Genomic DNA, 22004 nt, shown 5'->3' with positions numbered 1-22004 from the left:
GACATTGAAGAATTGAACACAGGGTGTAGAATTGTTACCTTACAATGCTACTCTGAATTGCAGTTATATATGTTTTCCTCATGTTTGTATAAGGATGTTCCATTTTCTACCCATTCACTTAATACAAACTGCTAGAATTGGCTTCTGATGAGATTGGTTATAATGTGTGTACTGTATGTGAGGTGGAGATTTCAGTCTGTACGATTCACTAGGGCAGAGTTTGTCCCCTGTAAGGTGCCATGTTATGTGCAATATTTTGAACTATATAGGAAAAATAAATTAACTGTAAATGTACGTGATGTCAGCATATTATGTTATAGAATCATTTTAAATATAGTTAAATGCAAATGTTTTTTCTAGTTTTCAAAGTTATAAAAAAATGAATGCATATTTCTACAGGGTCACCGTGTACCTGGTTCTGATGCTCTTAGTGATATGTGTGAAGAACTGTCTATGCTGCGCAGTGAAAATTCATCATTGCGGCTACGTGTTACTGCTTTGCAAGAAGCCATTCGAGCCATTAACGCCCGTGTCACCCGAATGGCTGGACAAGAGGCTGCTCGTCTGTTACAAAGGGCTGGTGAGAAATAATTTGTTGTTGTTTTTAACGGTTAGTGGTATTGTAGAACCGCTAGAGGTGTTGGAGACCATATATACTGTACCTAGGTAAACAAAAAAAAATGACATTAACGAAATTGTAAAGGAAAGGAAAATTAGACTAATTATTTTATGTGAAATTAGCAATTTACTATTTATATAATTTTGTACATTTTTTTAAATTGTAGAATTTTCACATTTGTAAAAATGCATATTTGAATTTCTTACAGTTTCTAAAAAATAATAGTAATACAATTATAATAGTATTTTTGGTTAGTCATACACGATGACAAAATAATTTTCTAGGATCAACAGTAACATATCTTTTGTCTAAATATAAGGATGTTCCATTTTCTTCCCATTCACTTACTACAACGTGCTAGAACTGGCTTCTGATGAAAATGGTTACAATGTGTGTATGTGAGGTGGAGATTTCAGTGTGTATGATTCCCTGGAGGCCCACCCTCTAGAGTGCTGTGTGGATCTCTCTCACCTTTGGTCTATGGCGCAGTGCTCCACCCGAGTCTTGCTTGCAGTTTACAGAATACAAGAGGATCATTGTTTTCACCAGGCTTTGACTTGGGATTCCAAACTGTGACGACTTCACTGATCACGTCACAAAAGTAAAAATAAGAATTTACTTACCGATAATTCTATTTCTCGTAGTCCGTAGTGGATGCTGGGGACTCCGTCAGGACCATGGGGAATAGCGGCTCCGCAGGAGACAGGGCACAAAAATAAAAGCTTTAGGATCAGGTGGTGTGCACTGGCTCCTCCCCCTATGACCCTCCTCCAAGCCTCAGTTAGGATACTGTGCCCGGACGAGCGTACACAATAAGGAAGGATTTTGAATCCCGGGTAAGACTCATACCAGCCACACCAATCACACTGTACAACCTGTGATCTGAACCCAGTTAACAGCATGATAACAGCGGAGCCTCTGAAAAGATGGCTCACAACAATAATAACCCGATTTTTGTAACAATAACTATGTACAAGTATTGCAGACAATCCGCACTTGGGATGGGCGCCCAGCATCCACTACGGACTACAAGAAATAGAATTATCGGTAAGTAAATTCTTATTTTCTCTGACAACCTAAGTGGATGCTGGGGACTCCGTCAGGACCATGGGGATTATACCAAAGCTCCCAAACGGGCGGGAGAGTGCGGATGACTCTGCAGCACCGAGTGAGAGAACTCCAGGTCCTCCTCAGCCAGGGTGTGCCCCTGACCAAGTAGCAGCTCGGCAAAGTTGTAAAGCCGAGACCCCTCGGGCAGCCGCCCAAGATGAGCCCACCTTCCTTGTGGAATGGGCATTTACATATTTTGGCTGTGGCAGGCCTGCCACAGAATGTGCAAGCTGAATTGTACTACACATCCAACTAGCAATCGTCTGCTTAGAAGCAAGAGCACCCAGTTTGTTGGGTGCATACAGGATAACAGCAAGTCAGTTTTCCTGACTCCAGCCGTCCTGGAAACCTATATTTTCAGGGCCCTGACAACATCTAGCAACTTGGAGTCCTCCAAGTCCCTAGTATCCGCAGGTACCACAATAAGCTGGTTCAGGTGAAACGCTGACACCACCTTAGGGAGAAAATGGGGACGAGTCCGCAGCTCTGCCCTGTCCGAATGGACAATCAGATATGGGCTTTTGTGAGACAAAGCCGCCAATTCTGACACTCGCCTGGCCGAGGCCAGGGCCAACAGCATGGTCACTTTCCATGTGAGATATTTCAAATTCACAGATTTGAGCGGTTTAAACCAATGTGATTTGAGGAATCCCAGAACTACGTTGAGATCCCACAGTGCCACTGGAGGCACAAAAGGGGGTTGTATATGCAGTACTCCCTTGACAAACTTCTGGACTTCAGGAACTGAAGCCAATTCTTTCTGGAAGAAATTCGACAGGGCCGAAATTTGAACCTTAATGGACCCCAATTTGAGGCACATAGACACTCCTGTTTGCAGGAAATGTAGGAATCGACCGAGTTGAAATTCCTCCGTGGGGGCCTTCCTGGCCTCACACCATGCAACATATTTTCGCCAAATGCGGTGATAATGTTGTGTGGTCACCTCCTTCCTGGCTCTGACCAGGGTAGGGATGACCTCTTCCGGAATGCCTTTTTCCCTTAGGATCCGGCGTTCAACCGCCATGCCGTCAAACGCAGCCGCGGTAAGTCTTGGAACAGACATGATCCTTGCTGAAGCAAGTCCCTTCTTAGTATCTCTTGAAGTTCCGGGTACCAAGTCCTTCTTGGCCAATCCGGAGCCACGAGTATAGTTCTTACTCCTCTCCTTCTTATAATTCTCAGTACCTTGGGTATGAGAGGCAGAGGAGGGAACACATACACCGACTGGTACACCCACGGTGTTACCAGAGCGTCCCAGCTATTGCCTGAGGGTCTCTTGACCTGGCGCAATACCTGTCCAGTTTTTTGTTCAGACGGGACGCCATCATGTCCACCTTTGGTCTTTCCCAACGGTTCACAATCATGTGGAAGACTTCCAGATGAAGTCTCCACTCTCCCGGGTGGAGGTCGTGCCTGCTGAGGAAGTCTGCTTCCCAGTTGTCCACTCCCGGAATGAACACCGCTAACAGTGTTATCACATGATTTTTCGCCCAGCGAAGAATCCTTGCTGCCATTGCCCTCCTGCTTCTTGTGCCACCCTGTCTGTTTACGTGGGCGACTGCCGTGATGTTGTCCGACTGGATCAGCACCGGTTGACTTTGAAGCAGAGGTCTTCCTAGGCTCAGAGCATTGTAAATTGCCCTTAGCTCCAGTATATTTATGTGGAGAGAAGTCTCCAGACTTGACCACACTCCTTGGAAATTTCTTCCCTGTGTGACTGCTCCCCAGCCTCTCAGGCTGGCATCCGTGGTCAACAGGACCCAGTCCTGAATGCCGAATCTGCTGCCCTCTAGTAGATGAGCACTCTGCAGCCACCACAGAAGAGACACCCTTGTCCTTGGAGACAGGATTATCCGCTGATGCATCTGAAGATGCGATCCGGACCATTAGTCCAGCAGATCCCACTGAAAAATTCTTTCGTGAAATCTGCCGAATGGAATCGCTTCGTAAGAAGCCACCATTTTTCCCAGGACTCTTGTGCATTGATGCACTGACACTTGGTCTGGTTCTAGGAGGTTCCTAACTAGCTCGGATAACTCCCAGGCTTTCTCCTCCGGGAGAAACACCTTTTTCTGGACTGTGTCCAGAATCATCCCTAGTAACAGCAGACGTGTCGTCGGAATCAGCTGCGATTTTGGAATATTTAGAATCCACCCGTGCTGTCGTAGAACTACTTGAGATAGTGCTACTCCGACCTCCAACTGTTCTCTGGACCTTGCCCTTATCAGGAGATCGTCCAAGTAAGGGATAATTAAGACGCCTTTTCTTTGAAGAAGAATCATCATTTCGGCCATTACCTTGGTAAAGACCCGGGGTGCCGTGGACAATCCAAACGGCAGCGTCTGAAACTGATAGTGACAGTTCTGTACCACGAACCTGAGGTACCCTTGGTGAGAAGGGCAATTTGGGACATGGAGGTAAGCATCCTTGATGTCCAGGGACACCATATAGTCCCCTTCTTCCTGGTTCGCTATCACTGTTCTGAGTGACTCCATCTTGATTTGAACCTTTGTATGTAAGTGTTCAAAGATTTCAGATTTAGAATAGATCTCACCGAGCCGTCTGGCTTCAGTACCACAAATAGTGTGGAATAATACCCTTTTCCTTGTTGTAGGAGGGGTACTTCGATTATCACCTGCTGGGAATACAGCTTGTGAATTGTTTCCAATAATGCCTCCCTGTCGGAGGGAGACGTTGGTAAAGCAGATTTCAGGAACCTGCGAGGGGGAGACGTCTCGAATTTCCAATCTGTACCCCTGGGATACTACTTGTAGGATCCAGGGGTCCACTTGCGAGTGAGCCCACTGCGCGCTGAAACTCTTGAGACGACCCCCCACACCGCACCTGAGTCCGCTTGTACGGCCCCAGCGTCATGCTGAGGACTTGGCAGAAGCGGTGGAGGGCTTCTGTTCCTGGGAAGGGGCTGCCTGCTGCAGTCTTCTTCCGTTCCTCTACCCCTGGGCAGATATGACTGGCCTTTTGCCCGCTTGCCCTTATGGGGACGAAAGGACTGAGGCTGAAAAGACGGTGTCTTTTTCTGCTGAGATGTGACTTGGGGTAAAAAAGGTGGATTTTCCAGCTGTTGCCGTGGCCACCAGGTCCGATGGACCGACCCCAAATAACTCCTCCCCTTTATACGGCAATACTTCCATGTGCCGTTTGGAATCTGCATCACCTGACCACTGTCGTGTCCATAAACATCTTCTGGCAGACATGGACATCGCACTTACTCATGATGCCAGAGTGCAAATATCCCTCTGTGCATCTCGTATATATAGAAATGCTCTATAGTCAATAAAATACTGTCCCTGTCAAGGGTATCAATATTTTCAGTCAGGGAATCCGACCAAGCCACCCCAGCGCTGCACATCCAGGCTGAGGCGATCGCTGGTCGCAGTATAACACCAGTATGTGTGTATATACTTTTTAGGATATTTTCCAGCCTCCTATTAGCTGGCTCCTTGAGGGCGGCCGTATCTGGAGACGGTAACGCCACTTGTTTTGATAAGCGTGTGAGTGCCTTTAATTTTCTATCGGGGGAAACCCACGCATCATCACACACTTCAATTAATTTATCTGATTCAGGAAAAACTACAGGCAGTTTTTTCACACCCCACATAATACCCTTTTTTGTGGTACTTGTAGTATCAGAAATATGTAACACCTCCTTCATTGCCCTTAACATGTAACGTGTGGCCCTAATGGAAAATACGTTTGTTTCTTCACCGTCGACACTGGAGTCAGTGTCCGTGTCTGTGTCTGTGTCGACCGACTGAGGTAATGGGCGTTTTAAAGCCCCTGACGGTGTTTGAGACGCCTGGACAGGTACTAATTGGTTTGCCGGCCGTCTCATGTCGTCAACCGACCTTGCAGCTTGTTGACATTATCACGTAATTCCCTAAATAAGCCATCCATTCCGGTGTCGACTCCCTAGAGAGTGACATCACCATTACAGGCAATTGCTCCGTCTCCTCACCAACATCGTCCTCATACATGTCGACACACACAGCACACACACAGGGAATGCTCTGATAGAGGACAGGACCCCACTAGCCCTTTGGGGAGACAGAGGGAGAGTTTGCCAGCACACACCAAAACGCTATAATTTTACAGGGACAACCTTATATAAGTGTTTTCCCTTATAGCATCTTAATATGTAATAATATCGCCACAAAAATGCCCCCCCCTCCCTGTTTTAACCCTGTTTCTGTAGTGCAGTGCAGGGGAGAGCCTGGGAGCCTTCCCACCAGCAGTTCTGTGAGGGAAAATGGCGCTGTGTGCTGAGGAGAATAGGCCCTGCCCCCTTTTCGGCGGGCTTCTTCTCCCGTTTTTCTGACAACCTGGCAGGGGTTAAATACATCCATATAGCCCCAGGGGCTATATGTGATGTATTTTTAGCCAGCATAGGTACTTTCATTGCTGCCCAGGGCGCCCCCCCAAGCGCCCTGCACCCTCAGTGACCGTTGGTGTGAAGTGTGCTGAGAGCAATGGCGCACAGCTGCAGTGCTGTGCGCTACCTCATGAAGACTGAGAAGTCTTCAGCCGCCGATTTCTGGACCTCTTCTCTCTTCAGCATCTGCAAGGGGGTCGGCAGCGCGGCTCCGGTGACCCATCCAGGCTGTACCTGTGATCGTCCCTCTGGAGCTAGTGTCCAGTAGCCTAAGAAGCCAATCCATCCTGCACGCAGGTGAGTTCACTCCTTCTCCCCTAAGTCCCTCGATGCAGTGAGCCTGTTGCCAGCAGGACTCACTGAAAATAAAAAACCTAACAAAACTTTTACTCTAAGCAGCTCTTTAGGAGAGCCACCTAGATTGCACCCTTCTCGGCCGGGCACAAAGATCTAACTGAGGCTTGGAGGAGGGTCATAGGGGGAGGAGCCAGTGCACACCACCTGATCCTAAAGCTTTTATTTTTGTGCCCTGTCTCCTGCGGAGCCGCTATTCCCCATGGTCCTGACGGAGTCCCCAGCATCCACTTAGGACGTCAGAGAAAGGGAAAAACCCTTTGTTGTGTGTAAGGGTTGGATACGGGATCCCGACAGTCAGGATGCAGTGGTCAGAATAGCGACAGTGGCATCACGACTGTTAGAATCCTGACACATTTCTGTAAGTAGGGTAACCCTGCCTCTGACTCTCCTCTCCCGCAGCCTAACCCTAACCCTCCCCGGCATACTTGCGTTGGGGATGCTGACTGTCGGGATTCTGAGCAGTGTCAGGATCCTAATGCTGGTCTTCTGACCGCTGGCATCTAGAATGTCGGAATACCAACTACATCCCATGTGTAATATTACAATTTGTATACATAATATGGGTAATGGAATATACATCTTAAATCTTAAGACACATGCACATTGAAATATCCTAATTGTAAATAAAGGTAATGCCACCGTCTCTATAAGAGCTTTTGGTGTAGCTGTGTTGGCATGTGGATGTATTTTTATATAACAGTTCAGTCCTAATGGGTACAGTACTAAAGCAAGGCTTTTATGCTTGTGGTTTGGACTTGTAAGAGTTGAATAATCAGCTACATAAGTTCAGACTAGTACAGACAGTAAATTAATTAACATATGTACATAATTACATTGTGCAGTTAGCATAATGATGTAGTGAAGATAAAGGAAAGGGGAGGGGAGGCCTTTACATGCGAGTTTACAATATATAGGGGACATATCTATATCTAAAGCTATATACAGATGTAGTCAAACTCATTGTGGTTACACCTAGTTATACCCGCGACTAGGTTTCCGCAATGCATGCTCACGCCAGCGTGCGCGTGCCTATATTCGCACCCGTGACCCATATGCATTGCATTGATGGGTCGCGGGTACAAATATGCGCAGCCAGACAAGCTAGTTTTTGCTGCAATGATGAGCCTGGCTACATCTGTGTATGTATGTATGTATGTATGTATGTATGTATGTATGGAGATATATATATGTATATATCACACTTGCAAGCAGACATTCTCTTGTCATGAAGAGGGCTATTGTCATAAATGGCTTTCTCAAAGATGGTATGTATTGAATGTCAATATTGGAAATACATTATGTAAGTAATGAAGAAACAAATTTATTCTAAAAGAATATCAATATATTACAATGCTTAAAGAACAAAATACATATGTTTAACACACATCATATTTAGCTCATATAAAAGGAAATCTAAATGTGTGAGCACAGTCAATGACATGTAAAACTCAATGGTACAAAAAGATAAACATATTTTGGTGGCACATCCCCGAGTGGAGATGTAGGAGCCGCAGGTAGTTTTAGCAAAGTATCTCCGCAATATACCCTGCTTAGGCTCCCAAGAGATCCAGATACAGGTAAGTGGAATCCACAGCTAAGTGCAGCACAGAGTTAGGCCAACTCATTTCACGACTCCAGGTCTCTCCTTCAAGGCTTATGGGATTCCTGTGTAGCAGTCCTCTTCTTATATTGGCAAAACAATTAACCATATAGTTACTTCAATTTCGGTGCCTAACTCTATTCTGGAATTACAGTAGCTGTTGATTTCACTTACCTGTATCTTGATCGCTTGGGAGCCTAAGCAGAGTATGTTCTGGAGATAATCTGCTAAAACCACCTTCGGCTTCTACATCTCCAGTCTGGTATGTTCCACCACAATAGGTTTATCTTTTTTGTACCATTGGTTTCTACCTGTAATTGACTGTGCTCACATAATTTCATTGCCATTTACATGAGCTAAATATGATGTGTATATGATGTGTATGTGTATTTTGTTCTTTAAGCATTGTTTTACGCTGATATACGTTTAGAATAAATGTGTCTTTTTATTTCCAATATTCACATTCAATACATACTATCTTTGAGGGAGCTATATACCAGGGACGTGCAGTCAGGGGAGGCAGGGGAGGCAGTGCCTCCCCTGCGATTAATTATTAAAATAATATAAAGAAGATACTTATGACACATATTCTGTGTCATAAGTATCTTCTTTATTTTATTTAAATAATTGTAGGTCCTTCAAGTACTTTGGGAGGTACTGATAGCAGTGCCTCCCGTGGATAATGGGAACGGGACAGAGCGGGGGGGGGGGGGGGCAAGCACGGGGCTGTAAAACCCCATTAAAAAATATATAGAAAGCGGCACTTAAACAAGTGCCTCGCTGACAGGGACACCACCCCTATGTCAGCGAGGCACCTGTGATTGTACAGCAGATCCAGTGCTGGATCCGCCGTCCAATCACACACATGCGGCGCTGGAGGCGGCGGGCCCAGGCGGTGAGTGAAGCTGGAGGTAGCCGGGAGGGAGCAGTGCCGCTGGAGTGTGTGCGGCTCTCCTCCGTCCTCCCGCTGACCCGAGCGGTGGTGTGTGATGTGCGGCTCTCCCCATCCTGCGCCCCCCCGCTGACCGGACTACTCTCTCTCCCTCTCCTCCGGCAGCGTGCGGCTCTCAGCAGGTAGGTGTAGTGTGTGTGTGTGTGTGTGTGTGTGTGTGTGTGTGTGTGTACCCCTACATGCGTTGCCTGATACTCATTTTTTTTTATTTTAATCAAGCTGCACATCCCCCCCCACACACCTTTTCCCCGTGTTTAATTAACCCCCAGCCTGCCACGCTGTCACGTGCACCTGTTACACGTGACTTCTGCACGACACCTGCTCTCATAGGTAGCCTATTGGTCCACCGTATGTACGGGTTCACTACGGCTGGCCGACGGTCGGGCTCCCGGCGACCAGCATACCGGCGCCGGGAGCCCGACCGCCAGCTTACCGACAGTGTGGCGAGCGCAAATGAGCCCCTTGCGGGGTCGCTGCGCTCGCTACGCTACGGGCACAGTGCCACACTATTTTATTTTCCCTCCAGGGGGGTCGTGGACCCCCACGAGGGAGAATAAGTGTCGGTATGCCGGCGGTCGGGCTCCCGGCGCCGGTATGCTGGTCGCCGGGAGGCCGACCGCCGGCATACTGAAGACTACCCGTATGTACCAATGTACAGGACCCATCACCTCCGATCATTAAACAATGGCACATATGCCTGGAGGCAGGGCCGGACTGGCCATCTGGCCCTTCTGGCAAATGCCAGAAGGGCCGATGGCCACGTGGGCCGGTCCAGCGGTCACTGAGATGCGCTGCCGCTCAGTCCGGCGGCAGCGCGTCTCAGCAGTCAGGATTGGAGAGCTGTGAGGGACGGGGGTGAGAGCGCCGGGTGCCCGCCAGCACGGCTGTGTCTGGCGCGGCGCGTATAGCGGACTTCAAAGCAGCCGCCGGTTCGTGAGCCAATCAGAGCTCGCGGACCGGCAGCCAATCAGAAGCCGCCGGTCCGCGAGCTCTGATTGGCTCACGAACCGGCGGCTGGTTTGAACGCTATACGCTGCCGCGCCAGACACAGCCGCGCTGGCGGGCGCCCGGCACTCTCACACCCGTCCCTCACAGCCCGGAGAAGCAGCAGCAGTGCAGCAGCGGTAAGCAGCTGCAGCACTGGCTGCTGTGGGGGCAATTGTATACCTGGCACTGTGGGGGCAATTGGCTGGCACTGTGGGGCATTTGTATACCTGGCACTGTGGGGGCAATTGTTTACCTGGCACTGTGGGGGCATCTGTATACATGGCACTGTGGGGGCATCTGTATACATGGCACTGTGGGGGCATCTGTATACCTGGCACTGTGGGGGCATTTGTATACCTTGCACTGTGGGGGCAATTGGCTGGCACTGTGGGGCATTTGTATACCTTGCACTGTGGGGGCAGTTGTTTACCTGGCACTGTGGGGGCATCTGTATACATGGCACTGTGGGGGCATCTGTATACCTTGCACTGTGGGGGCATCTGTATACCTGGCACTGTGGGGGCATTTGTATACCTGGCACTGTGGGGGCATTTGTGGATCTGGCACTGTGGGGGCATTTGTATACCTGGCACTGTGGGGGGCATTTGTGGATCTGGCACTGTGGGGGCATTTGTATACCTGGCACTGTGGGGGCAATTGTTTACCTGTCACTGTGGGGGCAATTGTTTACCTGGCACTGTGGGGGCATTTGTATACCTGGCACTGTGGGGGCATCTGTATACCTGGCACTAAGGGGGCATTTGTATACCTGGCACTGTGGGGGCATTTGTATACCTGGCACTGTGGGGGCATTTGTATACCTGGCACTGCACTATCGGGGGCATATAATGTAAATTTCAGCTCATACCGGGTGCTGTAATGTGAATTTTGGCTCATACTGTGTGGTATAATGTGAAAGGGGCAGCAGTACTAGATAGTATAAGGGGTCCTACTATTGTGGTGCATAATGCGTATAAGGGGTGTATGGTGTGGTAAACTACACTGAAGGCCACGCCCCCTTTGAGTGACCACGCCCCCTTTTCCAATTACAAACCTCACATTTCCATACCCCCACTTAAAAATTTCCACTTCAACCACTGGTTGTGTATATTTTAATAGAGAATGATGTACGCCTGTATGTTGTTAGAATATTAATTATATTTGTAAGAACATAGACTAATAAGTGGGAGGAGTCAGGAATAGTAAGGGGAGGAGTCACAGAGGTGGGCCTGTGTGCTTCAAAAATGCCAGGGCCTATTTTTAGTCCCAGTCCGGCCCTGCCTGGAGGTGACGGGTCCTGTACGTTCATACATACAGTGCCCGTGGTGGAATAATAGGCTACCTATGACGGGTGGTCTTTTGTTTGCCGGCGGTCGGGCTCCCGGCGCTCAGTATACCGGCGCCGGGAGCCCGACCGCCGGCATACCGACATCTATTTTCCCTCGTGGGGGTCCACGACCCCCATAGAGGGAGAATAAAATAGTGTGGCGCGCGTAGCGCGCCACCGTGCCCGTAGCGTGGCGAGCGCAGCGAGCCCGCAAGGGGCTCATTTGCGCTCGCCAAGCTGTCGGTAAGCCGGTGGTCGGGCTCCCGGTGCCGGGATGCTGGTCGCCGGGAGCCCGACCGCCGGCCAGCCGTAGTGAACCCCCTATGACAGCAGGTACAGTGACGAAGAAGTCACGTGTAACAGGAGATGCGGAAGCAACTGACAGCGCAGTAGGCTGAGGATTAATAGAACATATGGGGAAAAGACATCGGGCCGGTAACAGGTTTTACCGCTATATTACTGCTTAGTACATCCCGCCCTCACACTCTCTCTCGCTCTCAGTTTGTAAGTATAATGTTCATTTTTACAGGTACCCCTACCCTATTGGATTCTACTGGACAAGTGGACGTGATCGGCGTGGGATGTAGGTAAGTAATCTGTCTCTCATTTTTACAGGTACCCCTATTGGATTCTACTGGACAAGTGGACGTGACCGGCGTGGGATGTAGGTAAGTATGTGTGAGTGTGTAAATGTGTTTTAATAAATTTTTACTTTCACGGTGTGTGAGTTGTGTTTTTATTTGGGTATTTGTTGTTGTTGTAGAACTACAGGTACCTGCGGGCCCGTTATTTCCCCGCATGCTGGTACTTGAGGTTCTCCAAGTAACTGCAAGCGGGGGAGGCTTGCTGGGCCTTGTAGTTCCACAACAAAAAACAATATTATTTTTTTTACACACATGGCTATCAGCCCGGCACCCACCGCCCAGGGGTGCTGGGGACAGCCTCGGGCTTCACCCCTGGCCCTTGGGTGCCTGGAGGGGGGGTGACCCCTTGATTTAAGGGGTCCCCACTCCTCCAGGGAACCCCGGCCAGGGGTGACTAGTTGGGGGGGTAATGTCACGGCCGCAGGGACCTACATTAATGTGTCCCCCGGCTGTGGCATTATGTCCCTGGCTAGTGGAGCCCGGTGCTGGTTTCAAAAATACGGGGGACCCCCACATCTTTTGTCCCCCGTATTTTTGGAACCAGGACCGGACTAAGAGCCCGGTGCTGGTTGTCAAAATACGGGGAACCCCTGTCCAATTTTTTCCCCAGTATTTAAACAACCAGGACCGGCTCAAAGAGCCCGAGGCTGGTTATACTTAGGAGGGGGGACCTCACACATTTTTTTTTTTTTTACATTTTTTTTAACCCATTCAGACCCTTCTCCATTAAGTTAATGGAAGCCCTGGACAACAAAATTGCATTCATGTCCTCCCCCCCACTCCCTTCCCAGTCCCAAACACTAATTTTTTTTTTTTTTTCTATAAAAATGTACAATATACAACAAGTATGATGAGCAGGCAGGCAGAAGGCATTGGCGACATCGGACTGAGATGCAAATTAGTGGAGGAGGCCTGGGTCAGTTGATGGTGGGCGAGCTTGTAAGCCATTGGCGGTGGCAGCGGGCATCGGCTCAGAGGCAGTAGCGGGCATTGGCTCGACGGCGGTAGGGGTCATCGGCAGGATATGGCGGACATTATGGCTGTAGTGCCTCACCAGCCACTGACCTCACCGCACGCCACTGCCCTCTCATCAGTGGCTCCAATGCTCAGAAAAGCTTCTGACAGCAGAAGTGGTAATGAGCAATATTTATCCGGGTACTAATCCTCAATCTATCCCTTTCTTTGTGGCATTTTGATAATATATTGCAAACTAGCTTTGAGACCAAATGTGGCATTTTTGAATACAGGTCATATTTGCTCATACTCTGTTTTTTTGAGAATTATTGGTACTACTTTCGGCTGAACTCTGGACTATAATTTCTGTGAACATGTAACATTTACAGATGCATTTGGGCCATTATATTTAAACTAGCTTTTTTTTCTATTTTGTCTTTCTTGATCCAGTATTGTTCAAATTGGGAAAATCATTTGTACCTCTTACAAAACAACTTTTGTACATCCCTTGGGTTTGAGCATCAACTTATATTTAGTGGGATGCCAAAGTGTTCTTTAAATGACGAATAACAAGTACTGACATACACAAAAGTGACAAAATAAAAGGCAGTTACATCGTCTTATTAGACACAAATGTAGTTCTAGCTAGCTCTATTTTTGAATAATATTTGTCATTATTCAAAACTGACATTTTCATGGCCATTTCCAACATTTTGCATCTGCCCCAACTGCAGGTGGGGCCGATGCAAAATGTGCAAGATATTAGCTCGGCACTCATATTCCCCCTCTAGGTCCACTGGGATGGTAAAGTATGAACAAGTCTGTTTTTGCCAAAAAATTCCTTAAAAATGCATGTTAGCATTTCAAATGTAGGTATTCTACGTTGACATTTTGAACATGTCGGTATAATGAATGTTGGTATTTTGACAGTGTTGATATTTTAACTGTTGGAATTATGACCATCGGTATTGTGTCCGTCAGTAAATCAACTGCTACCCATTGATTACACTGTACAAAACAATAGTATATAGCATATAGTTGTTTCTGAACTATGGACCTACTGTAATTCAAGGTTAATCGCAAAAGCAAAATCTTCCTCTAATGGGCAAAACCATGTGCAGTGCAGGGGGGACAGATATAACGTGCAGAGAGATAGATTTGGGTAGGGTGTGTTGAAACTGAAATGTAAATCACAGTGTAAAAATAAAGCAGCCAGTATTAACCATGCACAGAAAAAATATAACCCACATGTTATATGTACAACAGCCCCCAGCAGTGCACATGGTTTTCCCCATTATAGGAAGATTTTGCTTTTGCAATCAACCTTGAATTAGGCCCTATACCAGAGGTTCTCAAAATGTGGGGACACATGCAGGGGTGCCTCAGATTGGTGGTCCAGGACCAATTCAAACTATTTATTGTCAATATAATAGGCAAAACTAGTGCTCGTGGCTGCCAATAATAAAATATGTGGACAATAGAAGCAAATCTTGTTCCTCACCACATAATTGAACCTAAGGATGACATGTCCTATATAATAGCCTAGATCTGTGACTCTGTGCCTGTGTGTATAACGCTGGGTGTGGCTAGGAGCTCTCATTGGGTTAGCGGCAGATCTATCTCACCCAGCCCACTGCTTATTGGGCGAGAAACGCCCTCCCCAACAGGTTACATCCAATGGGAGGCTCTGCCCTTTGGCTGCTGTGTATTCCCAGAGCAGGATTAACAATAGGCTGATGGAGCTGCACCTTCAGGTCCACACCCCAAAATAGGCCCACTGCATCTGCAATAACATACTCTCCAACAATTTACACATAAAAATTGCTACAAATTGTAAAAGGGGGAGTGACCACGGGTACAGTGGCATGGCAACGCCCCTTTTCCTATACTTTCAATGGAAGTTTGGAGAGCCAAAAATCGGTACAGACCATAAAAAAGGTACCCGCGTCTCCCCCGCACCCACCACTCCCTAAACCACATCACCTACTACGTGATTCATCAGGCCATGCTTGCGCTGTTCACGCCATTGCCAGGGGCTATGACCCCTTAACCATCGCACGCCCTTTGTCCGTGTAATATTTAATCACTCACACAACTATGATTGGAGGTAATACTCCATGTAATAAAAATATTGCACGCCACAAGGGCGTGCAAGGGTTAAGGGGGGTTCACTACGGCTGGCCGGCGGTCGGGCTCCCGGCGACCAGCATCCCGGCGCCGGGAGCCCGACCGCCGGCTTACCGACAGCTTGGCGAGCGCAAATGAGCCCCTTGCGGGCTCGCTGCGCTCGCCACGCTACGGGCACGGTGGCGCGCTACGCGCGCCACACTATTTTATTCTCCCTCTATGGGGGTCGTGGACCCCCACGAGGGAAAATAAGTGTCGGTATGCCGGCTGTCGGGCTCCCGGCGCCGGTATACTGAGCGCCGGGAGCCCGACCGCCGGCAAACAGAAGACCACCCGTTAAGGGGGTGTAGCCCCTTACGAGGGTGTGAAGAGCGCACGTATGGTGCAATTAATCACCTAGTATAAACATAATTTGCTTAGTTTGAAATTTTTTCCTACATTTCTCAATAAGAAACTTTTGGACTAGGGGTGCCGTGAAAATAATAATTTTGATACTCTAGGGCGCTGCGATTCAAAAAAGTTTGAGAACCGCTGCCCTATACACAAGTTGAATGCTAAACTACAGCATCTGATACTATAGTTAGTTGCAGCTAATATATTGTTACTCTGTATGTACAAGTTCTTTGGCAGAAGGTCAATGATGGGGTGTAGTATGGTATGCCGGCGGCCGGGCTCCCGGTGACCAGCATACCGGCGCCGGTAGCCCGACCGCTGGCATACCGACAGTGTGGCGAGTGCAAAGGAGCCCCTTGCGGGCTCACTGCGCTCGCCACGCTGCGGGCACGGAATTCTCCCTCCAGGGGGGTCGTTGACCCCCACGAGGGAGAATAGCTGTCGGTATGCCGGGTGTCGGGATCCCGGCGCCGGTATACTGTGTGCCGGGATCCCGACATTCGGCATACTGAAGACCACGCCAATGATGAATTGGAATAAATACTGTTGCAAGTCAGATATTGATGCTCTCTTTATTATAGACACAGTATCCATCTTTTAAAGTATAAAGATATCAATTCAGATCCTATACCACTGTTTTATATCATATAGCAGTTTATATTGAGTCATTCCATTTGTGGTAACTCCATGATGAGCTAATTTATACAGTTCAACATGTACTAAAATGTATAACATAATTACAAATTATTCTAAATAAAGACTAAAACAGGCAGTTGGCTGTGTAAAAGAATTTCATTGAAAAAATCCTTTTTGTAATTCAGCACTTTTCTTACTATTTTTTTTATATATTTTGCATGATACAAGCATATCAATGATATATCTTTTTAAGTGAAACTTTAAAAGTTATATTTTAACATAGTGCACTCCAAACAGATCTCTTTTGTGTTTTCGCCCAGCTTCCTTTTCATTAATGTTTCTCCTCATTTAAGTTAATGTCTCTCTGTTATTAAACCCATATCTTACCATCATTTCGTGTCTTTTCCTATTCAGGTGACAGCAATGAGGAGATACAAGCTCTGATACAGAATTATATTCATGAGATAGAAGAACTGAGGTAAGTATACTGTATATCTTAATTGCTGAACAACATATCATGTTCCCTCTAAGTTAAGATGTGCTATATCTCATTTAAATATATTTTTAGTTTACAAAAAATCAGTGTTTGATGGTTATTAAATGTTTAGGCTTAAATGGAGGTATAGCTATACAGTTTGCCTGGAGTAAGGTTGCATGTATAATATTAGACTAAAAACTATTTTATATTGACTGGAATATACAAAAAGTCTAATACCAAATATGCAAAAGAAGCAGCAATAAGTCCAGAAAAAAAGGGGAAATATTTTCTTACAGCATGATAGAAAGAATTGGGACCTTTGCCTGTACAGATATTTCCTCATACATCTAGCCTCAATAAGCCATGGACCATGAGATGCCTGGCATGAGTGAGCTGGCAGCTCTGCTAACATCAGGGGTCTTTTTTGCCAAAAATGTGTCTTATTTGCATCTAATAAGTTTCCAGGAAAACACTGTAATGTAGCCGAAGGGGTAAGGGGCAGCAAAGCAGTATTAGAGAAAGTAGGAAGAGAAAGGTCTCTTCCTGCTTAGCTTGCACGAGGATGCACATAACACCATCCTGAGAGGTGTTATGTGTTATAGAGAATATTGGCTCCTCTCATTTGTTTAAAAAGAGTATGTGTGAACCCTGCTGGGGCTGTAGTACTGTTATTAGAGGAAAAAGATAGAGAAATCAGTGGTTTCCCTTTTCTTTATCCTAAAACAAAGCTGGTGAAAAGCCTTTATTTTGTTTAATAAATAGACCCCTAAGGGCCTAATGCAGAGTGAGACATAGGGGTGTATTCAATAAATGTCGGAAGCTGCTGTCTTGTTGGAAAGATGGCAGCTTCCGACAGGTTTAGGTTGGAAGGGGTTCCGACCTATTCAATGAAGGCTGTTTGTTTCCGACAAGTCGTGGATTGTCGGATTAGTGGATCCATGTGTTCCGCAGCCAAATCCATCAGGTTTTGGCCCCGGGGCCAACAATGTCAATCCTACTTTTTTAAAAGTCTGATTTACATTGTCGGAATCTGGGAGATGAGACGGGGGAGTGGGACAGGTCATGAGGGCGACGGGACCATGTGAGGAGAGAAGCGGAGGTTGAGCAGGGACGGGTGCCGGGGACCGGGAGAGCAGAAGAGTGTGGACGGACTGAGCGTAGATGGGACCGGGAGAGGAGAGGAGCGGGGATGGACTGAGCGTGGACGGGTGCAAGGGACTGTGAGAGGAGAGGAGCGGTCACGGACTGACCATGGGTGGGTGATGGGGACCGGGAGAGAAGAGGAGCGGGGACGGATTGAGCGTGGACGGGTGCCGGGGACCGGGAGAGGAGCGAGGATGGGGTTTGAGCGGCGTCTGCCTCTACAGCATCCTCATGTTGTCGGGAGCGGTCAAATCCGACAGTCGGATTTGGCTGCTCATTGAATACTAACCGGTTGGGTCCTTTCCGTCGGAAAGGACCCGACAGGTATTGAATATACCACATAAATGTAATTTACCACATTTTTGGCCACAAGTTGCATATTTTTCTAATGCGGATGCACAAATTTTCACAATGTGCAGTTTTTTTCATGCGTATGCCTGTATGACTAGGGGACTGGTACTAGGACTGGACAGGAATGGCATGTGGATAGAAGCTAGAGTAAATTACATCTGTTTACATATATACTGTATAGAGGGGGTCATTCCGAGTTGATCGCTAGCTGCATTAGTTCGCTGTGCAGCGATGAGGCAAAAACACGGGACTTCTGCGTATGCGGCGCAATGCGCACGCGAGACGTACTATTACAACGAACGATGTTGTTTCACACAGGGTCTAGCGAAGCTTTTCAGTCGCACTGCTGGCCGCAGAGTGATCGACATGAAGTGGGCGTTTCTGGGTGTCAACTGACCGTTTTCAGGGAGTGTTCGGAAAAACGCAGGCGTGCCAGCAAAAACGCAGGCGTGGCTGGGCGAACGCAGGGCATGTTTGTGACGTCAAAACAGGAACTGAACATTCTGAAGTGATCGCAAGCGCTGAGTAGGTCTGAAGCTACTCTGAAACGGCACAAAATTATTTTGTAGCCGCTCTGCGATCCTTTTGTTCGCACTTCTGCTAAGCTAAAATACACTCCCAGTGGGCGGCGGCATAGCGTTTGCACAACTGCTAAAAACAGCTAGCGAGCGAACAACTCGGAATGACCACCAGAGTCTTTCAAATTCTCAAATCCTCCCATTAATATCGCACTAGTTTACAGGTCTGCAGAATAACATTGATTAAATGTCATTTTCATCCTAAGTACTCTGTTAACTGTTAAGATCAATACATGGTCTACATGATACAATATCAGGTTTATATTGAGATCCAGTGTCCCAAAAAGACTGAAGAAAAGGGAAAGAATAGGAAAAAACATGTATGAGCTCTTATGACAACAATGTTACACTTATATGAAGTTCTAGTCAAATGTATAAATTGATATCAGTAAAAGGTCACCTACAGTATCTGGTTTAAACTTGCATGTGTTTCATTGCCTAAAGGAACCTTTTAGTCTCAAAGTCTACGTGAAGACCGTGATTGATAAATGGACTTCATTTCTTATTTTGCTAGGGCCATCTTCATATATTTTTTTCGTTCAACTGTATTGGGGTATGCCTATCCCTATCCGACAAAAAGATTTCAAATGCTTAATATCACAATTGGGATTATCTTTTAAATGTAAAGATACCTTGTATTCCTTATAGCCCTTTGTAATATTTCTAACATGTTCTGCAAGGCGTTCTTTCAGGGATTTTCTTGGGTTATTCCATGTCAGGTCACCCAGACATGACACCCAGTGGCACCGAGAGGGGGGGAACGGGTACTCGTTACCCATTGGAGGGGACCGGGTCCCGCTGCCCTCCCCCTGTGCCGTTGCTGCAGCCGCACGTCGGGTGGGGAGAAAGGAATGGCCGCTGCTGCATCAGCCTCTCTCCCAGCCCACACACACTGGAGAATCAGGCAGCTGCAGCGGGGGCCAGTCCTCTCTCCCTGCAGGGTGAAACGTAGGGGAGCACCCTCCCACACTCCCATCCACTGCGCCACCCGCTGCCGGCTGCTGTCCGCTGCCGCACACCGATTTCGAAAACCAGCGCCCCTCCCCCACACACACCCTGCAGCGCATGCCCGCTTCACGGCCACACCTAACCAATTTCTTTTATATTTTCTCTGACGTCCTAGTGGATGCTGGGGACTCCGTAAGGACCATGGGGAATAGCGGCTCCGCAGGAGTCTGGGCACAAAAGTAAAACTTTAGGACTACCTGGTGTGCACTGGCTCCTCCCCCTATGACCCTCCTCCAAGCCTCAGTTAGATTTTTGTGCCCGAACGAGAAGGGTGCACACTAGGTGGCTCTCCTGAGCTGCTTAGTGAAAAGTTTAGTTTTAGGTTTTTTATTTTCAGTGAGACCTGCTGGCAACAGGCTCACTGCATCGAGGGACTAAGGGGAGAAGAAGCGAACTCACCTGCGTGCAGAGTGGATTGGGCTTCTTAGGCTACTGGACACCATTAGCTCCAGAGGGATCGAACACAGGCCCAGCCATGGAGTCCGGTCCCAGAGCCGCGCCGCCGGCCCCCTTACAGAGCCAGAAGCAAGAAGAGGTCCGGAAAATCGGCGGCAGAAGACATCCTGTCTTCACCAAGGTAGCGCACAGCACTGCAGCTGTGCGCCATTGCTCCTCAGCACACTTCACACTTCGGTCACTGAGGGTGCAGGGCGCTAGGGGGGGGGCGCCCTGAGCAGCAATAAAAACACCTTGGCTGGCGAAAATACATCACATATAGCCCCCAGGGCTATATGGATGAATTTTAACCCCTGCCAGAATACACAGAAAAACGGGAGATAAGGCCGCCGAGAAGGGGGCGGAGCCTATCTCCTCAGCACACTGGCGCCATTTTCCCTCACAGCTCCGTTGGAGGGAATCTCCCTGGCTCTCCCCTGCAGTCACTACACTACAGAAAGGGTTAAAAAAGAGAGGGGGGCACTAATTAGGCGCAGTATTAAAAATACAGCAGCTATAAGGGGAAAAACACTTATATAAGGTTATCCCTGTATATATATAGCGCTCTGGTGTGTGCTGGCAAACTCTCCCTCTGTCTCCCCAAAGGGCTAGTGGGGTCCTGTCCTCTATCAGAGCATTCCCTGTGTGTGTGCTGTGTGTCGGTACCTTTGTGTCGACATGTATGAGGAGGAAAATGATGTGGAGACGGAGCAAATTGCCTATAATAGTGATGTCACCCCCTAGGGGGTCGACACCTGAGTGGATGAACTGTTGGAAGGAATTACGTGACCGTGTCAGCTCTGTATAAAAGACAGTGGTTGACATGAGACAGCCGGCTACTCAGCTTGTGCCTGTCCAGACGTCTCATAGGCCGTCAGGGGCTCTAAAGCGCCCGTTACCTCAGATGGCAGATACAGACGCCGACACGGATACTGACTCCAGTGTCGACGGTGAAGAGACAAATGTGACTTCCAGTAGGGCCACACGTCACATGATTGAGGCAATGAAAAATGTTTTACACATTTCTGATAATACGAGTACCACCAAAAAGGGGTATTATGTTCGGTGAGGAAAAACTACCTGTAGTTTTCCTGAATCTGAGAAATTAAATGAGGTGTGTGATGATGCGTGGGTTTCCCCCGATAACAACTGATAATTTCTAAAATGGTATTGGCATTATATCCTTTCCCGCCAGAGGTTAGGGTGCGTTGGGAAACACCCCCTAGGGTGGGTAAAGCGCTCACACACTTGTAAGAGCAAGGGCTCTACCCTCTCCTGAGATGGCCGCCCTTAAGGATCCTGCTGATAGAAAGCAGGAGGGTATCCTAAAATGTATTTACACACATACTGGTGTTATACTGCGACCAGCAATCGCCTCAGCCTGGATGTGCAGTGCTGGGTTGGCGTGGTCGGATTCCCTGACTGAAAATATTGATACCCTAGATAGTGACAGTATATTATTGCCTATAGAGCATTTAAAAGATGCATTTCTATATATGCGTGATGCACAGCGGAATATTTGCCGACTGGCATCAAGTGTAAGTGCGTTGTCCATTTCTGCCAGAAGAGGGTTATGGACACGACAGTGGTCAGGTGATGCGGATTCCAAACGGCATTTGGAAGTATTGCCTTATAAAGGGGAGGCGTTATTTGGGGTCGGCAACAGCTGGGAAATCCACGTTTGTACCCCAGGTCGCCTCTCAACATAAGAAGACGCCGTATTATCAGGCGCAGTCCTTTCGTTCCCAGAAGGGCAAGCGGGCAAAAGGTTCCTCATTTCTGCCCCGTGACAGAGGGAGAGGAAAAAGGCTGCAGAAATCAGCCAGTTCCCAGGAACAGAAGCCCTCTCCCGCCTCTGCCAAGCCCTCAGCATGACGCTGGGGCTTTACAAGCAGACTCAGGCACGGTGGGGGCC

At 47.9% G+C, this 22004-nt stretch overlaps 1 protein-coding gene across 6 annotated transcripts in view; it reads left to right on the top strand.

The window, feature by feature from the left end:
* Window positions 1-22004, top strand: part of KIF21B (kinesin family member 21B) — a 376092-nt gene that overhangs the window by 186492 nt on the left and 167596 nt on the right. For all 6 annotated transcript variants that reach the window (XM_063954959.1, XM_063954957.1, XM_063954962.1 and 3 more), the window contains exons 9-10: window positions 400-580; window positions 16511-16574. In XM_063954959.1, the coding sequence (XP_063811029.1) occupies window positions 400-580; window positions 16511-16574 (245 nt within the window). The remainder of the gene's footprint in view (window positions 1-399; window positions 581-16510; window positions 16575-22004) is intronic.

This window comes from Pseudophryne corroboree, chromosome 2 (genome assembly GCF_028390025.1).
Source record: "Pseudophryne corroboree isolate aPseCor3 chromosome 2, aPseCor3.hap2, whole genome shotgun sequence".
Lineage (NCBI taxonomy): Eukaryota > Metazoa > Chordata > Amphibia > Anura > Myobatrachidae > Pseudophryne > Pseudophryne corroboree.
This window is presented reverse-complemented; position numbering and strand designations above follow the sequence as displayed.